Raw genomic sequence first — 20,138 nt, 5'->3', positions numbered from 1 at the left:
GGTTACAGATTTACAAGGACTTTCTTCTCTGAGAAGATTGCTACAAGAACTACTCTGGCTAGCTTAAAAGACATTGGTTGAGAACAATTCCTTAAGTTTTGTTCCACTGTCCTCTCTTCAGTGTTAGGTTATCTGTGCAAGGTGGTATTAGTTAGAATGTGCCTGGCACGGAAGGTCCCAGTTATGTGGTTAAAACAGGAATGGGCAAAGTTTAAGGCCTGAGGTCCACATTGGGGAATAGAAATTGTATGGCGGGACATGAATGCTCACAAAATTGGGGTTGGGTTGCGGGAGGGGGCGAGGGCTCTGGGGTGGGGCTGGGGATAAGGCGTTTGGGGTGTAGGAGGGTGATCTGGGCTGGGACCAAGGGGTTCGGAGGGTGGGAGGGGGATCAGGGCTGGAGGAGAGGTGTGAGAAGGGGTGCAGGTTCTGGCTGGGGGTGCAGGCTCTGCGATGGGACTTGGGATGAGGAGTTTGGGGTGCGGGAGGGTGCTCCGGGCTTGGATTGAAGGGTTTGGAGAGCGGGAGGGGGATCAGGGCTGGGGAAGAGGGTTGGGCTGTGGGGAGAGGCTCAGGGGTGCAGGCTCTGAACGACGCTTACCTCAAGCAGCTCCCAGAAACAGTGACATGTCCCTTCTCTGGCTCCTATGCGTGGAGCACCCCCGACCCTGCGCCCCGGAGCAGGGTCATGCCAAGGTGTCCCAGCGCCCCGGCTGGAGCACTGGAGCAGGACCAAGCCGCGTGGTGCAACCCCGACCCAGCGCCCTGGCTGAAGCGCTGGAGCGGGGCAAGCCCCAGACCCCGCTCCCCAGCAGGAGCTCATGGGCCGGCTTAAAACGGCTCGCGGACCAAATACAGCCCTCGGGCCATAGTTTTCCCACCCCGGGTTAAAAAGTGCTTTGTATAAAACATAGATCTTAATGGTGGTGTTTGCTGGTGTGGCTAGCGTATCACTTTTTATAAACAGTGCTTGAAAACCATTCTCAAGGCTAGGTTGAGTTCATCTTGACCAGTATGACTAAGTCATTTGTTCTCAACCTTTTTCACACACCTCTCCCTCGGTGGCCTCTCACCATGCCTCAGTACAGTTGCTGTCACCTCTTTTCCTGTCCATATTCTTTCTGCTCACTCTCCTTTTTTTCTTTGCTCTCTTTTTTCTGCTTGTCTCTTTTCTCTTCTCTTTGTTTTTCTTGTGTGTTGTAGATGTTGCTCTCTTGTTTGCAGTTCCCTCTTCCTCCTCCCAACTCAGCAGAAGGCTGTGGGCTGCTTGGAGTAGGAGTGTTCGTTAAAGGAGGTTCCATGAAGTGGGATCTCACATGTTCTTACATCTGAGTGCCATGCGAGCAGAGGAGCAAAGGCTTGGCCCTCTGGGCTTATGTCTGAGCCTGTAGCCCTGCTCTTGTGGCCAGCTTCTTTTTGTGCCACTGAATGTGCAGGGAGAGAAAGCTGATGGCTTTCAAGAGACACCTGCTGCTTTACCCATAGCCAACTTTGACAGGTTCAAGGTCATGCAACTTTCTTCATCCCCATGTTTGTTGTTCTGCTTTGTCCCACCCCACCTAATTAGAAAGGAATGCGGTAGAACAAAGGTTTGTTCTGAAAGGACCAATTAATGTTATTGTTCATTGGGGGCTGTAATTTGTGGGTCTTGTTCCCACAAATCACAGTCTCCAGGCTTTTCATTGAGTAGCTCTCAGCTGGTAGGTGTTACCTATCTTCAGGCCTATCAACCACTTGTGGATGTTAGTTAGGCAAATCTGAAGAACTAAGAACCTGATCTAATGCCACTGATGTCACTAGAAATCTCTCAATTGATTTCATTATGTGTTGGATCAAGCCCTAAAAATGCACAGCAATTTTCTTCAGGTATTTCCCCATCCCTTTATGTCTTCTATAAAAAGATCACTTAAAACAGAGAACTACCTGTCTGTAAATCAACTACCGAACCCCACCATTGATACAAATAAATACTGATTGCTGCATCCTTGTTTCCCTGGGATGTCTCATGTGGTTATTGTCAGTGAAAAGAATCTAAAAACACAGTCATTGGAACAGAGCAAGGTCACTACAGTACTGTGCCCCAATTTTTGAGGCGGGGAAACTGTTTTAACAGTTTGACCTTTTTGTATTGAAAAGCAGTAGTTGTATTCCCACTGAGTTCAAAGAAGCTAGTCCTCTTCCAACTGATACAAGAGCTTTAGAACAGGCCCGTCAGGCAGAGCTGAACACTTTGTTTCTTGCTGTGGAAGTGTGGCTTTACTTAGTATGACTGGTCGCTCTGTGGCTTTGTGCTCTTGGGTGGGAACTGGTGTCATAGTGCTGATGTTTTTAGGCAGGGAGATTATCATCAACAATATCAGAGTTTTTGGCCAGGTCTGAGGAGCAGTGAATGAGTCACTCCACTGGACTAATCGTGCCATTATAAATATGACCTACTTTCTCTCCCAGCGGGTGATAAAGCTGCTTTGTACCACCAAGGAGGTAGTGAAAGATGCCTAAACTGGAGTCATTGCTTTTGAAGAATAAAACCTCTGGTGGCATATCCCTTTTGGACAGGTGGACTGGGGTTATGTTCCCTTCCACCCCCAGGGCTTGATTATGCAAGGTGATTAGCTCATCCGTTGATTTCAGTGGAAGTTGAGGGTGTTCAGCTACTCCCAGGAGGTGCTCACTCATCACCTCACAGGATTGCGGCCCCTGACTATACGGATACTACTTTGGACTAGTATAGGAGAGGAGGCTGGAATGAGGTTGCCAGAAAGTTGGAAGGCTTACTGCATAAAATGAGTGGACAGTTTTCTCAATTTCTCATCCTTTTTTCCATTTCCATCTTTTCAACACATTTGTGTTTTCAGTGATGTTCTCCAAATGGGGGAAGATGCTTGAGTGAGTTAATTGTTTGTAATGTGATTGTTTCTGTATTATACTGTCCTTTCCACAGAGAACCTGTAGCTTTGGAGGATTTGACTTGACAAATCGTTCACTGCACGTTGTAAACATCAACAACTCTGACCAAACGGTGAGTACAAGATAGGAAGGGCTGGATCTGAAATAGCAGGAGGCTCCTCATGTATGGTACTATGAAATGCTCCTTGGTAGAGTTAAATGTAGTCTAGTTCTATAATAGCAGTTTTGGGATCCAAGTAAGCAGCCCAGAGAGCACAATTTTTTTAACCACCAATTGCATTGGTTTCTCAGCTTTGTGACAGTCATATACTGTGTGTGTTTATTTATATGCTGTATGTGAGACGTAGTGTGATTAGGTGGTTATAGCACAGGACTAGGGATCAGATCTCTGTTCTATTCCTAGCTAAGTCATTAACTTACTGCATCACCTCAAGCAAGTTGAGTGATATCTGTGCTTCACCACAGATGGAAAAACATCTAGTTTGTGACCAGGACACAAGAAGAAAACAACGATGACCACTCTGGATTAACCAATGTGCCTTCAGTGCATTTGCACACGGCCCCAACTTAGGGGGGAGCCCCAACCACTGGAAAAAAAACAAAAACAAAACTGAGTTGTGCGGCAACCCAGCGAGGCAGTTCGCAATGCCACTTCCTCCAGTTTTGCCCAGCCACCTTCTGTGAGGGATGGCTGGACCAAACCTGAGCATTGCAGGGTGGCTGGAGTTGGGAGGAGCCACCCTAGCCTGAAATGGGAGCAGAGCACTGAGCTGGAGCGGCATCTGTAAATAACCAGGCTGCAGCCGTGCCGCTTGGTCCCACCCCTCAGAGCAGGCTGTGGCTGCACCACCCGACCCAGCCCACCGGAGCAGGCTGCGGCCATGCTGCCCGGTCTGGCCCGCCGGAGCAGGCTGCAGCCAGGCCAGAGACATCCTCCCCTGGCCCTATCTAGATAAGGTGGGAAGGGATAGGATAGGGAGAGTGTGGGGTCATGTGGGGGGTGGTCACAGGGGTTACTCCCCTGACCCCCAGCTTCTCCCCCCCAAAAAAATTTCCCCACCAGTTGCTGTCCTGGCCTGTCAGGGTAAGCAGCTGGCGCGCCGGGACACTTTGTTTACTTAGGTTTACCGCCATGCCTGTGGACACTCGAGGTAAACAAACCATCTCAGCCTGCAGCAGCTTATCCTGATGGCCCGGGAGCCAAAGTTTGCTGACCCCTGAATTATAGGGTCAGCTTATGAACAAATCATAAAATTTTTCCATTTTTACTTATCCATCTTGGGGCGGGGAGGGGGGAGGATTGGCTTATAAACAAACCAGCTTATGATGGAGTATATACGGTATTCCTTTTGGTTGCAGACTTCAAAACAGCAACTTTTGGATCAAAGTAATACATTTGACAGTTTATTTTTTTATACCAAAAATAGCATCAAGAGGCTGGGGGGAGGACTGTCAACTTCAGTAACAAGAGGCACTTCTATAGTGACTTCCATCCAGATATCTCAAAGCCTTTCACAGACACCAATGAGTGAAGGCCTAAAACATTTTTGTGTGCATTTTATAAATGACGCACTGGACCCAGATTAAAGAATTTGGGGGCCCTGTGACTATGACAATTGGGCTCCCCACCTCACATAGACCCCCTGAATGCCCCTCCTCCCTACCCCACTCAGACCCCTGAATGCCCCTCCTACTCCACATATACCCCAACAACGCTCTACCGCCCCACTTTTCATGACAGCCCCCACACACATCCCACTCACTGCGGCCCCAACCCCTCAGCCCCATCTACAGCAGTCCCCAACATCTCCGCCCCCAACCTCACAACCCCTCCAACATTCCCAACTTTTCCACAGCCCCCACCCCACAGCCCCGCAAGAACTCTCACCCAGCCTCTCACCCACTGCCATTTACAGGCTGCAGCTGCTTCGGAGGCTGGGAGAGAGCAACGTGGCCAGAAGCAGAGAGACTCTGGCCCTGCCTCTTCCCTTTTGGCTCTGCTGCCTCTCCTTGCTCCCTCTGTTGGGGGGAGGGGCTGTTCCCACCTCTCCCTCTCTATACTCGTTCATAAGCCGACCCCCTTCTCTGATGCTTCCCTTTTTTACTAAAAAAATTCAGCTTATGAACGAGTATATACGGTATATTATAAATATTGATCAGCTCACTGTACTATTTTTCACCCTCAAGAACAACTTTTACTATTTTAGCCTTGGTGTCTGCCAATTCTTTTATATCAAGTAGCTTAGATCAAATCTAAGTAATAAAACAACTTATTGCCAGCATATCTGATAATGAGGAGGGATTAGTTTCCTTGGGACTAGAGAAATCGGTACACCGTGATTTTCTTCCTTACACTTAGTTGATAAGCACATGATGTATATCTTTTAGCTAGTATCTTTAAACTAGTTTGCAATGTTTTGTTCACATTACCTTTTGATCTGGGAAACTGAAATCTAGATGTTATGCTTTCCCTTTTCACCAGCAGTGAGAAAGATACGGTATACGAGACTCATGCATGCAGATCAAGTCTCTAATTGCATTAGTTTATTTTGCAGGGCAAAGAAGGAGACTTCATTTATAAAGAAGTGATCAAGTCGCCCTCTGCCTCCCGTATATCTCTTGGCAAAAAGGTGAAGTCTGTAAAAGAAACCATGAAGAAAAGGATGTCTAAAAAATATAGCAGCTCTCTGTCAGAGCAGGTATGTAATGCTCAGAATGGACTATACTTGCTAGGATAAAAACTATAGGGGATATTGATCCTCATGCTTCAAGGTATCTCCCAAAGGCCCATCGAGGTCAGGAAGACATTTTTCTGTATGACTGTGTGATACAGCAATTCCTGTGTTCTTCTAAAACCCCTCACTTTGAAATGTCTTTTATAGAAACCTAATCATGACAATGCAATCTCAGATCTCCTTCTAGGTGACTGTTCAACAGAGGGAGATGACTGACAATTTTACACACCCTGTGTCGTATTCCACCTCTATCATTTTATTTATTATTTCTTTGGATTTCTACAGTGATAAAAAGAGCACTGGCTCCTTATACAAGTTCAAAAAACTAAAATTAAAATGCATCTGACACCCTAAACTGAACTCCCTATAGAACGCAACATATACATCTGAGGGATAGCTCAGTGGTTTGAGCATTAGCCTGCTAAACCCAGGGTTGTGAGTTCAGTCCTTGAGGGGGCCACTTAGGGATCTGGGGTAAAATCAGTATTTGGTTATGCTAGTGAAGGCAGGGGGCTGGACTCAATGACTTTTCGGGGTCCCTTCCAGTTCTATGAGATAGGTATATCTCCATATATTATTTAATATTATTATTTTATTATTAGCGCTCCCTCTGCAGCAGCCTATGAAAATAGATACACCTCATATATCTATTTCTATCATTGCTTCATCACAGATTTGTACAGTTCATTCTTAAAAGCAACCATAAGTGCATGCAGTTGTAAAGCAGTGCTTTGAATTTACTCTGGCCAAAGTAAATCTCTCTCCGAGAAAATCTCTTTTGGCAGACTTCATGTTCTTTGGTTTGGTGGATTGTCAAAGCATCTAATGAACTAAAAGAAAATAAATCAGTCTTTCTACCTGAAATGTGTAAGTAATTGCCTACAAAACAGCTGGGAAAGCAAAATTTTCTCTAATAAATATTACCCTCTAGTGGCCATTTAATAATCAGCAGCAAATTAGCATATCCTTGCAGTGTCGGAAAGCTGGAGCATGCTATCTGGTGGACAGGAACAAATATACCATCATAGTATCCATTTATCAGGAATCCTCTGGTGAGACCTCTTGGGACAGTTTGGCTACATACTTCCAGCCGTTATTTTCCTCTTGTCATTCACCGAACAGTTCTCAGCATTGCTGTTGAGGGTCCGGTTCTAAATATGAGATAGGTATATCTCTTCAGGGCAGGAACCGTCTCTTTGGTATATGTTTGTGCAGTGCCTAGTACAGTGGGGCTGGGACTTTTAGGTGCAATTACAGTTCAAATTAATAATGATAATTGTGGATTTTTGCCCCCAAATGAAGTGATCCATATTTCTCTTCCCTAAAGCAGACTGATCCCAGGCTAATGCAAGTGATATCTATCAAGTCATAATTTTAACTGCCCTGGTAAATTTGGACCTGCAGCACCAGAATAGAGTGACCAACTATCACACTCATTTAATTCTTGCAGACTCTGGAGAGGAATTTAACAGCTAGCCAATACAATTTTGTAATATTTTTTCTTGAAAACTTATTAGAAAGAAACATCAAGAAAGGGAGATTTGAGGTAGGTTTTTTGCCCTCTTTCTCCCTTGTGCTTTATAGGCTGGAGAAGAGCACGTTGCTGTGTGTCTCATCCCAATAAACTATAGCATGGGTTTACTTTAGGAGGAAGTAGCTCTGCCTGGCAGTCTTCCCACCTAGTGCCTTTTGAACTCCCTGAGAATGGGCTACCTGATGCTGTTAAAGAGAAGGGATGAGTGTTAGGCCACACATGCCCCAGAAGAAAGCAATGGTAAGGTTTAAGGTGACAGGTGGAGCTGCAGAACCAATACTGCTGAACAGAGTTATTTCATTGGTCATCCCTGTAATGGATATCGTCCATCACTTCACGCACAGACATGGCTGCCTTGCTCAAGCCCATGCTGCTAGCCTGAATCTTTCATTTTCGATTGTAAACTCTTTGGGGCAGGGACTGTTGTTTGTTCTGTTTGTGTGGCAGCTGAAGTCTTGGCTGACACACAAGGTAACCTCCAGAGCTAAAAGCCTGAGCTAAAGAGACACAGCGGGTTAGCTGGGACTGTACCAACTCATACTCTTTGCGAATCGCGGAGGGGAAACGGGGCCTTGTAATGCACACTCACGAGTGAATTACATTAGAACAGTGCCCAGCACAATGGGGCCCAACCCGGATGAGGCCTTGAGGCACTACCATCATATAAATGGTAATAATAATAATAAATATATTTTTTAAATAACTAAATCATATTCAAAATAATGACAAACTGAGTTGTTCTATCACTAAATTTTTAAAAACACAGAATGTGGTTTTCATGTGGTGTCATCCTCAATCATGTGCGGTGTGGCTCACAGGTGGAATCCCCTTCCTAAGTATGTACGCAGCCACGTTGGTTCATAAATCGGATCTATGCTGATGATACTTTTTTTTTAATTGTTCATTTCAAATGGGCAATTCAATTAAGAAATAATAAGCTGCAACGAACATCACATTTCCTCCTGTATTATGGAACTTTAAAGATAAGATGTTTGGGCCAAACAACCCTTTGGATATTCTACTTAGGAATGAGATAAATCTGAAAAACTGTGTGCACATTGGGTTAGTAATCTGCTTCTGCTCTTTTGCTTTCTCTTGACCAGTAGAGTCATATGCTGGGGAGATATTTCCTGATGATTCTGCAGCATGTAAATAATAGGTTTCATTCAGATGGTTTCGTGACCACACGTCTGTGAAAATGCAAACTATTCTATATATCAGCAGGGTTGGTTTTTGTTTTTGTTTGTTTTTTTTTAAATGTTGTACCATCTATCTTTGTGGCATCGTTTCTCAAGCTAAGTGCCTCTGTGCTGCCAGCATGTGTTCAAAAACACACAAATGCTGCTCTGCCTGCAAATAGCTACCAGAAATGGAAATGATTGCTTTAGCCATTCTTCCGATAGGCTGTCACAATTTCAAAATGGATAAGATGTTTTTGGATTGTCTATAATGCATGAAGGAATGAACACAGAAATGTGTGTCTAAGCATCTTTGCTTTTGTTTATAATTTCTTTGTGCCTGGGTTGCATTTTCTAGTTAATTGTTTTCTCCTTCATGTACACAAACAAAAAATGGTAGTAATTTGTTGCAAGAAGTTTAAAATTTCCATTTTTGTGTCTGTCTGCAGTCTTGTTGTATCTCTATTGGTCCCAGAATATTAGCAAGACGAGATGGGTGAGATAATATCTTTTACTGGACCAACTCTATTGGTGAAAGAGACAAGCTATCAAGCTCCAGAGAGCTCTTCTTCATATTACCTCACCCATCTTGTCATTTCTGTTTGATTTACATGGTGCTACTTATTTTTGCTTATATTATGCAAATGCCTGATTGGGAAAGTTGCTATGGGCTTTTAACTGCTTGTCAAACATTCTCACTAAAAATATTTAGTGTCTTAATTTTTCATCTCTAAACTGGGAGTTTTGTGTGAAGGATAAACTTTCTCTGCTGGGTTTTTAAACACCTAACAATGCATAAAGTAAAAGTTTAGTTTGGGATTTTAAAAGTACTATCCAAAATGGTTGCCTAAATTGTAATACAACAGAGAGAGAGAGAGAGAGAGAGAACGCAAACAAATGAACTTGGAAGGATGGTTTTGTGATTAAGGCACTGGACCGAGATTCAGGAGTTTCCATTCCCAGCTCTGCCACAGACTTTGTGTGACCTTGGGCAAGTTATTTAATGTCTGTTTCCCCATCTATAAAATGGGGATAATGCCCCCTTTCTTTCACCTTTTTTTTTGTCTTGTCTGTTCAGATTGTAAGTTGCCTGGGGTAGGGACTGTCTCCTATTATGTGTTTATACAGAGCCTAGCACAGTGGGGCCCTGATTTCCGTTGCATCCCCTAGACCTTACTATAATGCAAACAATAAATAAATCATAATGACTTCTGACCTTGCTGGTAACATGTAGTAGAATATGTACTAAGTTTTCCCCTTAAGATACGTGCAAGCAGTACCTGCCATCTTCCATGGGAATCTGCCAATCTGAAATGGGTTTAAATCTCTTTCAGGACTCCAGCCCTGATGTAATGCCAGGTTCTCCGCAGTCACCACAGCCAGAGACTGATTCTCTGGATAAGCCCAAACTGAAAGCTGGTGGTTCAGTAGAAAGCCTGAGGAGCTCCTTAAGTGGTCAGAGCTCAATGAGTAAGTTCAATTATAATTACATAATTTTGTTGTTGTTGCAGGGCACAGAGATTTTCACAGTAAATAAAATGAAGTTCTTACTAGCATTTTCGTGTTTGCCTCTCATCTCTGACAGTGGCAGAAATGAATTGGTGTTGCTGAGCCCTTCTCACAAGCATATTTTTTGTAAGCTGTTACTCTGGTTCCCACGCACAGGTGGTCAGACAGTGAGCACGACAGATTCCTCAGCCAGCAACCGGGAGAGTGTCAAGTCTGAAGATGGTGATGATGAAGAGCCTCCCTATAGGGGACCTTTTTGTGGACGAGCCAGGGTTCACACTGATTTTACACCCAGCCCTTATGATACTGACTCCCTGAAACTTAAGGTACCAGTTTTCTTCTTGGATCAAATGACATATGCTACTCAGGCAAAACTCCCACTGAAAAATCAGTAAGAGCTTAGCCTGAGGAAGGTTAATAGTACTTAGTCCCTTATTTAGCTGAGGTTGTGCTCCCTGCATTCCCATTACCTGTCTCTTTCTGGTATTGCAATGTGCTCTTAGGAGTTGTTTGGGTAATAAAATATAGGTGAGTAGTTCTTAGTATTTTCCAAAATCCAAGCAAACATGCTTTAAAATACCAGAGAGGCAGGCAAAGAAGGGAGTGGAGAGGTAAGTGTGAAGGTAGTGGGGGAGTTAACTATTGTGGAACTGAAAATATATGTGGTATATTTACTCTCACTCTACACGGATTTGAAAAATCAATTTTCAGAGAGATTTTTTTCTAGCAACGGGCAAGCAGAAGAACTCAGCAGAATCAGGCCAGGGTTGTTAATTCCTGATAAAGTAAATATTCTGAGCCAGATCTGTGGCTGCTAGCAAGGACAAGCCTTGTGGGGAAAGGGCTGCAAAGATAGTATAAAGTTCACTTTTGCACACTTCCAACACTGGGTGCCCTATGTCTAGGTGGCCACCTACACTGCCAGAGCTAGTCCACCTGCACCGAACTAGAACAGAGTCTATTCTAATTTGCACTAGCTACGAACAGTCCAACAGAGCTGAAACAGCAACTGCAGATAGACACAGAGTAGTAGTATCTTGTGGTACTGTCTCTTTAGAGTTAGTCATGAATAATCACCAGAATGCCTCCCATTATAAGCGGTCACTCACATAATGCAGTCACACTCAGGATCTGTGTGCTCAGAGTCTGTAGGAGCCATCTTGTTATGTAACTAATAAAGAGAATTGTGGTTTAAACTTCATATCACTGGCTTGACTCTGGTTCCTGAAACACAAAGACTGCAGTACATTCACAAGGAAGATGCTCTCAGCTGCTGACCATGTTAAAAAGCACGACAATGGAGAGCACCAGCAACGATCCATAGATAACTGAGAACTGCTGGTGTAAGTGTGAACTCCTGGGAACTATTCCAGGATCTGTGACTAACTTGCTGTATGATCTTAGACAAGTCACTTAGGGCTGGTCTACACTGAAAACTTACATCAGCATAGCTACATGTTGGGGTGTGAAAATCCACACACCTGAGAGATGTAGCTATACTGACCCTAACCCCTGATGTAGACAACAATAGGTTGATGGAAAAATGATTCTGTTGACCTAGCTACTGCATCTCGGGGAAGTGGATTAACTAAGGTGAAGGAAGAACCCTTTCCGTTGCTATAGTAAGTGTCTGCACTGAAGCACTACAGCAGTGCAACTACAGCTTTTTTAATGTAGACATAGCCTTAGTCTCTGTTTGCCTCTTTCCCCCTCTGTAAAATGGGTATAATAATACACACCTCACAAGTGTATGTGATTGATTCATGTTTGCAAATCCCCCTGAGGTCTTCAGATTCTGTGTAAATGGAAAAACAGAGTGAGGATAGTGAGTTTGCCTGAATATTGATAGGAATTACATGCCTAACTGTCCCATTCTTTCTTGTTGGGCCTTCAGAAAGGTGATATCATTGATATAATCAGCAAACCTCCCATGGGCACTTGGATGGGCCTGTTGAACAATAAAGTGGGCACTTTCAAATTTATCTATGTGGACGTGTTAAATGAGGAGGAAGAGAAGCCAAAGCGGCCCACAAGGAGACGACGGAAAGGAAGACCACCTCAGCCCAAGTCTGTCGAGGATCTCCTTGATCGTATCAATTTAAAGGTTAGTTCCCATTCTCTCTCTCAATACAATTTTGCTATGGGAAGGGGGCGTGCTGTTGAGTTAATTAAGTTTTTAAGGGCTACACAGTAAGGTCCTAATCCTGCACCCACTGGAACTTTCACCATTTATGTAATAGAAGCAGAATTGGCTCTTAATTTACGGAGGGGATGTAGCTGATGTATAGAACAAGTAACATCCAGTGTAATGGACTGCTGGAAGGGTTCAGTTACATACATGCCAGGATCCTAATTCATTCCAGAGATTGGCAGTGAGATCGAGTACAACAACAAAAAACCTAGCATATATCCAAGGACATTAGGGTACTGTTTCTTTTAATAAGGAAGTTGATAGGCCCTGTTCCAGGAAGCTCAAGGTCAGACACGTTGGAGATAAACTGCTATGCCTGTAGTTTATTCTTCCTATTACTCTGTTACTGAAAAGATGTGATATGTTGTGCATCTACGTAGCATGCTGTTTTAGGAGATTGGATTCTAAATCCAACAGCAGGTGTGGCACTGAAGGTTTAGGAAGGTGGTTGTGCCAATGGTTAGGACAGTATTTATATACTCTGCAGTCCTATAATTTCTTTATTATATGGTTGTTTGCATTTGCGAAACTACTGATTCTTTTTTAGCAGTAGTGAAAAATTCCCTCTGTTTTATTTTTTTTCTTGCAGTGTCAAAATAGGTTGTTCTGTTAATTCATAGTTAAGGGAACTGCAGAGTAGAGGGAATAAAATTCAAACACAGATGCCTATAGCTTCAGTGATTTCTCCTATTATTGGAATGCTTTGTTTAAAGTGTAACCCCAACAGACCTCGGTCGTCGGCAGGCGGGATCAAACCTGGGGCCTCTGGCGCTGCATGAGCCTCTACCGCGTGAGCTAAAAGCCAACTGGCCCTTAGCTAAGGCTGTAGAGCAGACTCATTTAACTCTCTCTAAATGGTCTCGGTGCCACTAGATGCCACGCAGTGTGGGGGTTACAAAAGCACTCTTTAAAAAAATGAACTTTTAATTCTTTTAAAAGCCTGAATTTAAAGCAGTTTAAAAAAAAAAAAAGCCCATGTGTAAATTCCTTCCAAGGCTTATGCCTACGCAACCGTTTCTCTTCAATGAATGTATGAAGCTATGGAACTGCCCACTGAAAGCCATTGAAAGCACCGTGACAGTGATGTATTGCTGTGCAAAATGCAAAAGTGCGGTGTAATCTCTTCTTTCCTTACGCAACAAGTGTGTCCATTATATTTTCTCTTAGCTCAATAATTTAAGCCCAATTTAAAAATTCTGGTCTCAAAATCTTAGAGGTTCAAGAAAAAGAAACACGGGGATCATGACTGAGGCACTTTGGGTACTTCTCCACTGCAGTTAAAAACCTGTGGCTGGTCCGTGCCACCTGACTCGGGCTCACGGGGCTCAGGCTAAGGGTCTGTTTATTTGTGGTGCAGACATTCAGGCCAAGCTCTTGGACCCTCCCACCTTACAGGGTCTTAGAGCTCAGGCTCCTGCCCAACCCTGAATGTCTGCACCACAATCAAACAGCTGCGCCAGCTGGCACGGACCAGCCACAGGTTTTTAATCTCAGTGTAGACATATCCTTAACAGCCTGTGTCTCTTGGAAAGAAACCCAAGTGCCTAATTCACTTTTGAAAATGGGACTTAAGCACTTTTGAAAATATTACCCACTGAGAATATTGTTGCAGAAAGAATCTGCCATAATAGAGGTTTGAGCATTAGCCTGCTAAACCCAGGGTTGTGAGTTCAATTCATGAGGGGGCCATTTAGGGAACTGGGGTAAAAATCTGTCTGGGGATTGGTCCTGCTTTGAGCAGAGGATTGGACTAGATGATCTCCTCCAACCCTAATATTCTATGAATAGGTGCATGCCATGGCATATTGAGGGCATTGTAATTGACACTGTGAATTTACAGCAGTTCAAGAAAACTGGTATATCAAAACAGAGCCTGTTAGTACAAACTAAGCCTTCTAAACGACCTATCCCACTGTAAGAAAGAGGAACTGGTATAGTCTGTGGATGTACATTGTTATGCCCCTCCTATGCCCTGAGTAAACAAAGGCCCTGCGTTTACAGTAAATAGGGTGGATGGGGGGTCTTTTCTTTGTATTACAGTTGTTTCCTAGTAATAAATAATAATCTGTTAGGAAGATAAAGCTAAAGAAGAAACAGCCTAGATAGGCATGGATTGGTTGAACTTTCCTTTGTTTTCCAGTGGTAGATCTTTTGCCTTGTTGTACAGCTCACTAGTTTCCTGTTTCCCACACACAGGAGCACATGCCCACTTTTCTATTCAATGGTTATGAAGATCTGGACACTTTCAAACTGCTGGAGGAGGAAGATTTGGATGAGCTGAATATCCGAGACCCAGAGCACAGAGCTGTTCTCCTCACAGCTGTGGAGCTTTTACAGGAATATGACAGTAAGTGGGTTTTGGCTTTTACCAGTGCCCTGCTGAGGGCTCTTTTGACCACTTCCGGGAGAGGAAACTAGTTGAGGGAGTCTGTAGATATTGTCTAATGTAATCTAGGCATTTCTGTGGTACGTATGTTAAATAACTAGGCTTCTAAGGAATTGCAGATGGTTTTACATTTGCATTGCACTCCACCACAGTTATTTATTTTCCTGTAAAATCTTCTGTCCTGTGTGTGTGTGTGTGTGTGTGTGTGTGACTTTTAAGAGAAAAAATACATCAGCTAAGCTTGAATAGTCAGGGTTCTAGTCATAGTACAATATGTGGCTCATTCATCTGGAAATCAAGTGTTGCTAACACAGCCAGTGGGTCCAATACTGTTGCTAAGAGATTTGTGCTGTGGGTTTACACTTTCACAAATGATGCAATTTCTCCCTTCTCCTCTGACCTCTCCTTGTACCGTTTGCAATTAGTCTACGTTATACGTTCTTCACAGAGCCATCCTTAACTTTTCTGTCATTCCCCAGGAATAAATTCAAATTACAAACTTTAGGCTCTTTTCCTTTCTGGTTTGGGGTATTTTTGTCACCTAATATGATTTGTACCGCATTGTTTACAAGATTGATTTAGTATGTTCACTTTTTTTGCAGTAATAGTTTTTTATAGTGACCTTCCAGTTTGGCTTAAAAATGTATGGCATTATTTGGAGGGGGGGTTGGAGAGAATGAATTCCTCTTGCGTGTGATGGGGGTGGACAAGAAGTGGAGTGGGAAAGAGACAGCTGGAGCCTGTGTGAGCAGCAGCTTCTGTGTCTGCTCCATAATTACATTTTTTTCATGCTCTGAGAATAGGCATCAGACTAGCAGTTTCTGGCTTTTGTTGAAGAACATAACACAACACAACATAAACGGCAGCTGTGCATCAGGCAATTGGTGGTTTGATTTCTCCAGTCCTGAATTTAGTTTCTGTACAAAACAGTTTGACCAAACTCTAAGGACTAATTCCTCGATTCCAGCACACAGCCTGATTCCCCCTGCTGGGAGTGCTGGGCATAGTCACAGAGCCAGGGAGGAAGGAATTCTTACCACTAGTTTCCCACTTGCTCTCTGCCCCATCATGGGGAAGAATTACTAGTAATTCCATCTGATCCTTCCCCTGGCTTCCCTCTGCAGGATAGGTCAGCTATTTGATCAAAGGCTTTTGACACTATCCCATTAAACAAGTCCCTGCTGCACTTCCTTTTATTCATGTCACTGTTCTCACACTTGTAATTTTAGCGTCCTCGTGGCCAAGATGGAGTCTGCTCTGCAGGCAGCTCTGGCCAAGAGAAGGCACGCACAGGAATGCAGCAGGAAAAACCCCTTCTACCCCAGGGGCATCTGTTCCAAACCCCCCAGAGTGAATATCCACCCACAGGAAAAGTACAATGGATATAAGAAAGGGAAATATTTATTTACAGAGGGATGAGAGGAGAAAAACAACAAGGGGAAATATAGGGGGAGCAGTAGAACAGGGTTGCATCCAAACCAAGGCCCCACGGGCCCAGTGGTAGCACAGGCTGAAAGGGCAGACACCGAGCAATGTGTCTACACATAGAGTTCAGGAGTCCTGAGCAAAGTTCCCATCCAGTGGTGAGTCTTGGGTGCTCCTGGTCACCTTCGGCGCCAGTGAACTTTCCCCCAACAAACCCTTCCGGTGCCCTCTTCTGCCGCTCTCTGCAAACCACATAGAGCGACCACCTCCCCACTTAACTAGCTAGCAGCCTCCCTCCTTGTTCCCAGTGGAGAGTCATAAACCCTAGTTCTCACAGCCCCATAAACCCCAGTACTCACAGCTCTGGGCAGCTGTGATACTGGGTCCAGATCCAGCCTGTCATTCTCGGGTGATTATTCCCCATTGTGATTACTTTCCACAGAGCCTTATCCCCTCCTAATGCTCAGATATCTGGGCTGATGCAGTGGGTGCTAGTAAGTGTTTGGGGAGGAGAGGAAGTGGTTAGCCCAAGAACTTGCACCAGATTCCGTGTGTAATGGCCTTTTTTTCATTGTGCGCTCTCACCTCCTCCAGGTAACAGCGACCAGTCGGGGTCTCAGGAGAAACTTCTCATAGAAGGCCAGGGACTGAGCAGATGCTCCCCCCGGGATTCTGGCTGCTATGAAAGCAGTGAAAACCTGGAGAATGGTAATGAGAGCAAAAAGAATCACTGACATGCCCAGCCTGTGTGTGCAGATGACTTTTGCATCCTTTCTGCTTCCATGCTCCAGCTAAAAGCGGAGCTGCTTCATACTTGGCTTTCTCACTCCCTCATCCTCGCTCTCTCTCTTTTCCTGAGCCATTGATTTTTGTTATTGTTGGTGTTGCTGCTTTCTAGCACTGACAGAGGACGTAGGATTACAAAAGAAAAGCAGATGATCTGGAGTTTGTGTTCTGAGAAAACCAGGCCGCCTCCTTCCCCCTCCTCACCCCGTCTTCCTCCTGCTCCATCTCCTGTTGTAGTCTTGAGACTGGTTCTCATATTCATAGTTCTTGTTAAGGGAGTATTGGCAATGGGGAACTCCCTTCATTTCTCATTGGGGCTTTGGAGGACTTATTCACAGCCTTAACAAAAAAAACAACCTTTGGAAATGAATGTTCTCTATTTTGGGCAGTGGTTTTGTGTGTTTGCTCTAGATGCATGTTGCATCCTCCTGCCGTCAAAGGGGCCTGTTGAGATGTTAAAGCTTTTGCATGAACCTCAGCAAGTCAATTGAATCCAAATGTGGGCAAGATGAGAGAGCAAGAACCACCTACTATGTAGACTCCCAGTTATCCTGGCTTGTGACGCTGGGAGATGGTGTCTGAATGGCAAGGCAGAGCTCAGTGGAAGCTACAGTCCCATGTTTAGAAGAAGACAATCAGTTGTATGAATGAGGGTTGTTTGTTGTATAAAAAGATGTAAAATTGTTATCCGTTAAATTGCTTTTGATCAATTGAGTTTGGTGATGTCACTCCAGACATCCGAGTTCTGGTTCTGCCTCCATCTGCCGGGCTTTATCACCAATGGCCGGTGCAAATGGGAAACCAAGAATGTGGTTCAAAAGACCCTATTCCCCCCTTTTAGGTAGCTGTGGCTGCAGCTCCTTCTTCCAGCTGTTGAGGGGGTGGAGGATAGAAGGTCTTTCCGTGAGTCAGTGTCTCCTCTGTTAATGTGCCAGTTGAAGATACTCATGTAGGGAACACAAATCACCATATGCTAGGAACCCAAGTGCATCAACTCCCTAATGCACTAAACTCCACAGGCCTCAGAGAGCAAGAGATCAGAATTATCTCCTGAACTTGAGCCTCCTGCACTACATCATTATTGTCACTTGACCAAAGCAGCTCGACCTCTCTGATTTAATTCCCTTGCAGAGGTGGGTGCTTTTGATGACTCTATTTCAAATGTGACTGAAATCTGTATATTGTGCTAAAGAAAGAAAAATGAATATTACTTTACATATGTTTCTAAAAAATATGTAAAAATTACATAGCCTATATTTGATTTTCTTTCCCTTATATTCATAAGAGGTCTCCTAATGAAGGCTTTAGCATTAGGGTTAAATTGCTGCCTGTACGTTTTCTTTAGTTTAATAAAATCTTTGCAAAACAATTGTCATTGCCTGCCTGCTTTCCGAATGCTTGCTTTTATGTTTAAACTAATATTTCTATTTAAGCTTTCCAGAACTGAGATCACTAATGCTTTGTATTGCTGTTCAACTTTGACTTGCTGCACTTTTATACCATTTCTACATACTAGTGCATTCAGTGCTTGCTTTGAGAAACTGTTCCGTGTGTAACATTTGTACTGGATTCATTCTCCTTGTGGTGAAAGGTTTCTGTCAAAGTTGGTTGGTCTGAAGAGTGTCCCGTGTTCTTTGCAAAGTCCACAGACCATCATTGTTTATATGCTTCTTGTTTCCAAAATACATTCTTCACTTGGCTCTTTTCCGTTAAAGTGAGGATAACCAGCAGCCCAGTACAAGCACATAATGAACAACCAGACAATCATCATCTGCTTTTCTCACAGCGAGGGGAAATGCATTCTGAGAAGGAAACAGGTTCTCAGATGGGGGATAGTTATTTTTTCTAATGACAAGAACAGACGCCTGTTATGGGCGGATATCAATCCTCCTGACATCAATTCCAACTTTTCAGAGAATCTATTACAATTTGAACACAAACCCCTGTTTGCTACATACTATATCAGTAGGTGCAGAATTGTTTGTCTGTTTTAGGTACTTGTACAGCAGACCCCCATGACAGAAGCATCTGAGCACCTCACACTTTTTAATGTATTTATCTTTATAGCACCTCTATGAAGTGGAGAAATACTGTTTCCCCCATCTATAAAATGGGGATCTGAGCCACAGAGATATTAAGTGTCTTGCCTGTGGTCACACAAAAAGAATGTGGTGGAGCAGGGACTTAAACTCAGATCTCCTAAATCCCAGGCTGGAACCCTAACCACTGGATCATCCTTCCTCTCTAAGTAAACACAAGAAGAAATGACATGGGCAGGTAGCCATGTCACTTTGTTTAATTCTGTATTTATACCGGTTGACACGGTCATTGACGAGAGAAGAAACCATGACTGTTTGTTGTGCCAACCATCACATCTTTGTTGTGTCAGTAAAAATGTGTCAGTTGTGTCAGTAAAAAACCCAAGGAAATGTAACCACAGAAAACAAAGCCAAAGTAAAATTAATGAAATCTGGAGTTAGGGCAGACAGGCCATCCTTAACTCACCCTGTTCTGTGGGGTTTTGAGTATTCGCCTCTGCAGGGTGATTTTCCTCAAAATAAAGATTGGAGAAGGATTGAAAATCTGCTGCTGTAGCCTCCCTCCCCCCAAAAAAAAAAATTCCCCCCAGATACCATTGCACGTCTACCCTCTGACATTCTTCCTGGTACATACAGCTTTCTGGGTACTTCTTTTTGAGGAAGAAGATATAGAGTCAAAGACTCATTTATGTTCTAATTCCAGGAAGTAGCACAGGGAGACTGGGCACTGCTGTCCCAAACAAGAAATACTGAACCGCAATCTAGAAGGGGAATTGGCCTATGTAAAGTAGTCCTATAGCCTGAGTTTACAGCCTCAGATTAGTCCCCTAAAATGGAAACATACATAAAGCTTCCAGACTCTACCATACAGTAGGAGCAAGGGCAGCATCTAAAGACTACCTGTATCACTCACTGCAGTTTTCCCAGATACCTAAATCTTTCTGAACACATTTAGCCCAACAGTACAGAGATGATGCTGCCAATCGATAGCACTGAAAAGGGTTATGAAAGGTGTCAGGCTGCTTAATAACAACAAGGCTCATAAGAATGAATTAATACGAACAATATTGACCCTAAAAATGGTCAATTTAGAAATCCCTGGCTACACACTCACTTTGAACTTTAAAAATAGCTCAGTGGTTTGAGCATTGGCCTGCTAAACCCAGGGTTGTGAGTTCAATCCTTGAGGGGGCCACTTGGGGATCTGGGGCAAAATCAGTACTTGGTCCTGCTAGTGAAGGCAGGGGGCTGGACTCGATGACCTTTCAAGGTCCCTTCCAGTTCTAGGAGATGGGATATCTCCATTAATTAAAAAAAAAAAATTAAAAATGCGACAATACTGGCAAATGTTGGGCTAGATTCTGAAAAGCTGGTGTAAATTAGGAGGAATATAATAGCTCCATAGGAGTTCCTCCTGATTTACCCGATTGTAACAGATCACAATCTAG

At 43.7% G+C, this 20,138-nt stretch overlaps 1 protein-coding gene across 7 annotated transcripts in view; it reads left to right on the top strand.

The window, feature by feature from the left end:
* The window catches only part of LOC117874857 (SAM and SH3 domain-containing protein 1-like), an 814,380-nt gene that overhangs the window by 781,363 nt on the left and 12,879 nt on the right, over positions 1-20,138 (top strand). For all 7 annotated transcript variants that reach the window (XM_034765451.1, XM_034765454.1, XM_034765453.1 and 4 more), the window contains 7 exons: positions 2,942-3,019; positions 5,463-5,606; positions 9,689-9,824; positions 10,020-10,189; positions 11,758-11,967; positions 14,251-14,401; positions 16,460-16,573. In XM_034765451.1, coding sequence (XP_034621342.1) covers positions 2,942-3,019; positions 5,463-5,606; positions 9,689-9,824; positions 10,020-10,189; positions 11,758-11,967; positions 14,251-14,401; positions 16,460-16,573 — 1,003 coding nt within the window. The remainder of the gene's footprint in view (positions 1-2,941; positions 3,020-5,462; positions 5,607-9,688; positions 9,825-10,019; positions 10,190-11,757; positions 11,968-14,250; positions 14,402-16,459; positions 16,574-20,138) is intronic.

The sequence above is a fragment of the Trachemys scripta genome, chromosome 3 (assembly GCF_013100865.1).
Source record: "Trachemys scripta elegans isolate TJP31775 chromosome 3, CAS_Tse_1.0, whole genome shotgun sequence".
Lineage (NCBI taxonomy): Eukaryota > Metazoa > Chordata > Testudines > Emydidae > Trachemys > Trachemys scripta.
Note: the sequence above shows the minus strand (reverse complement) of the source record. Positions and strands in the feature narration are given on the sequence as shown.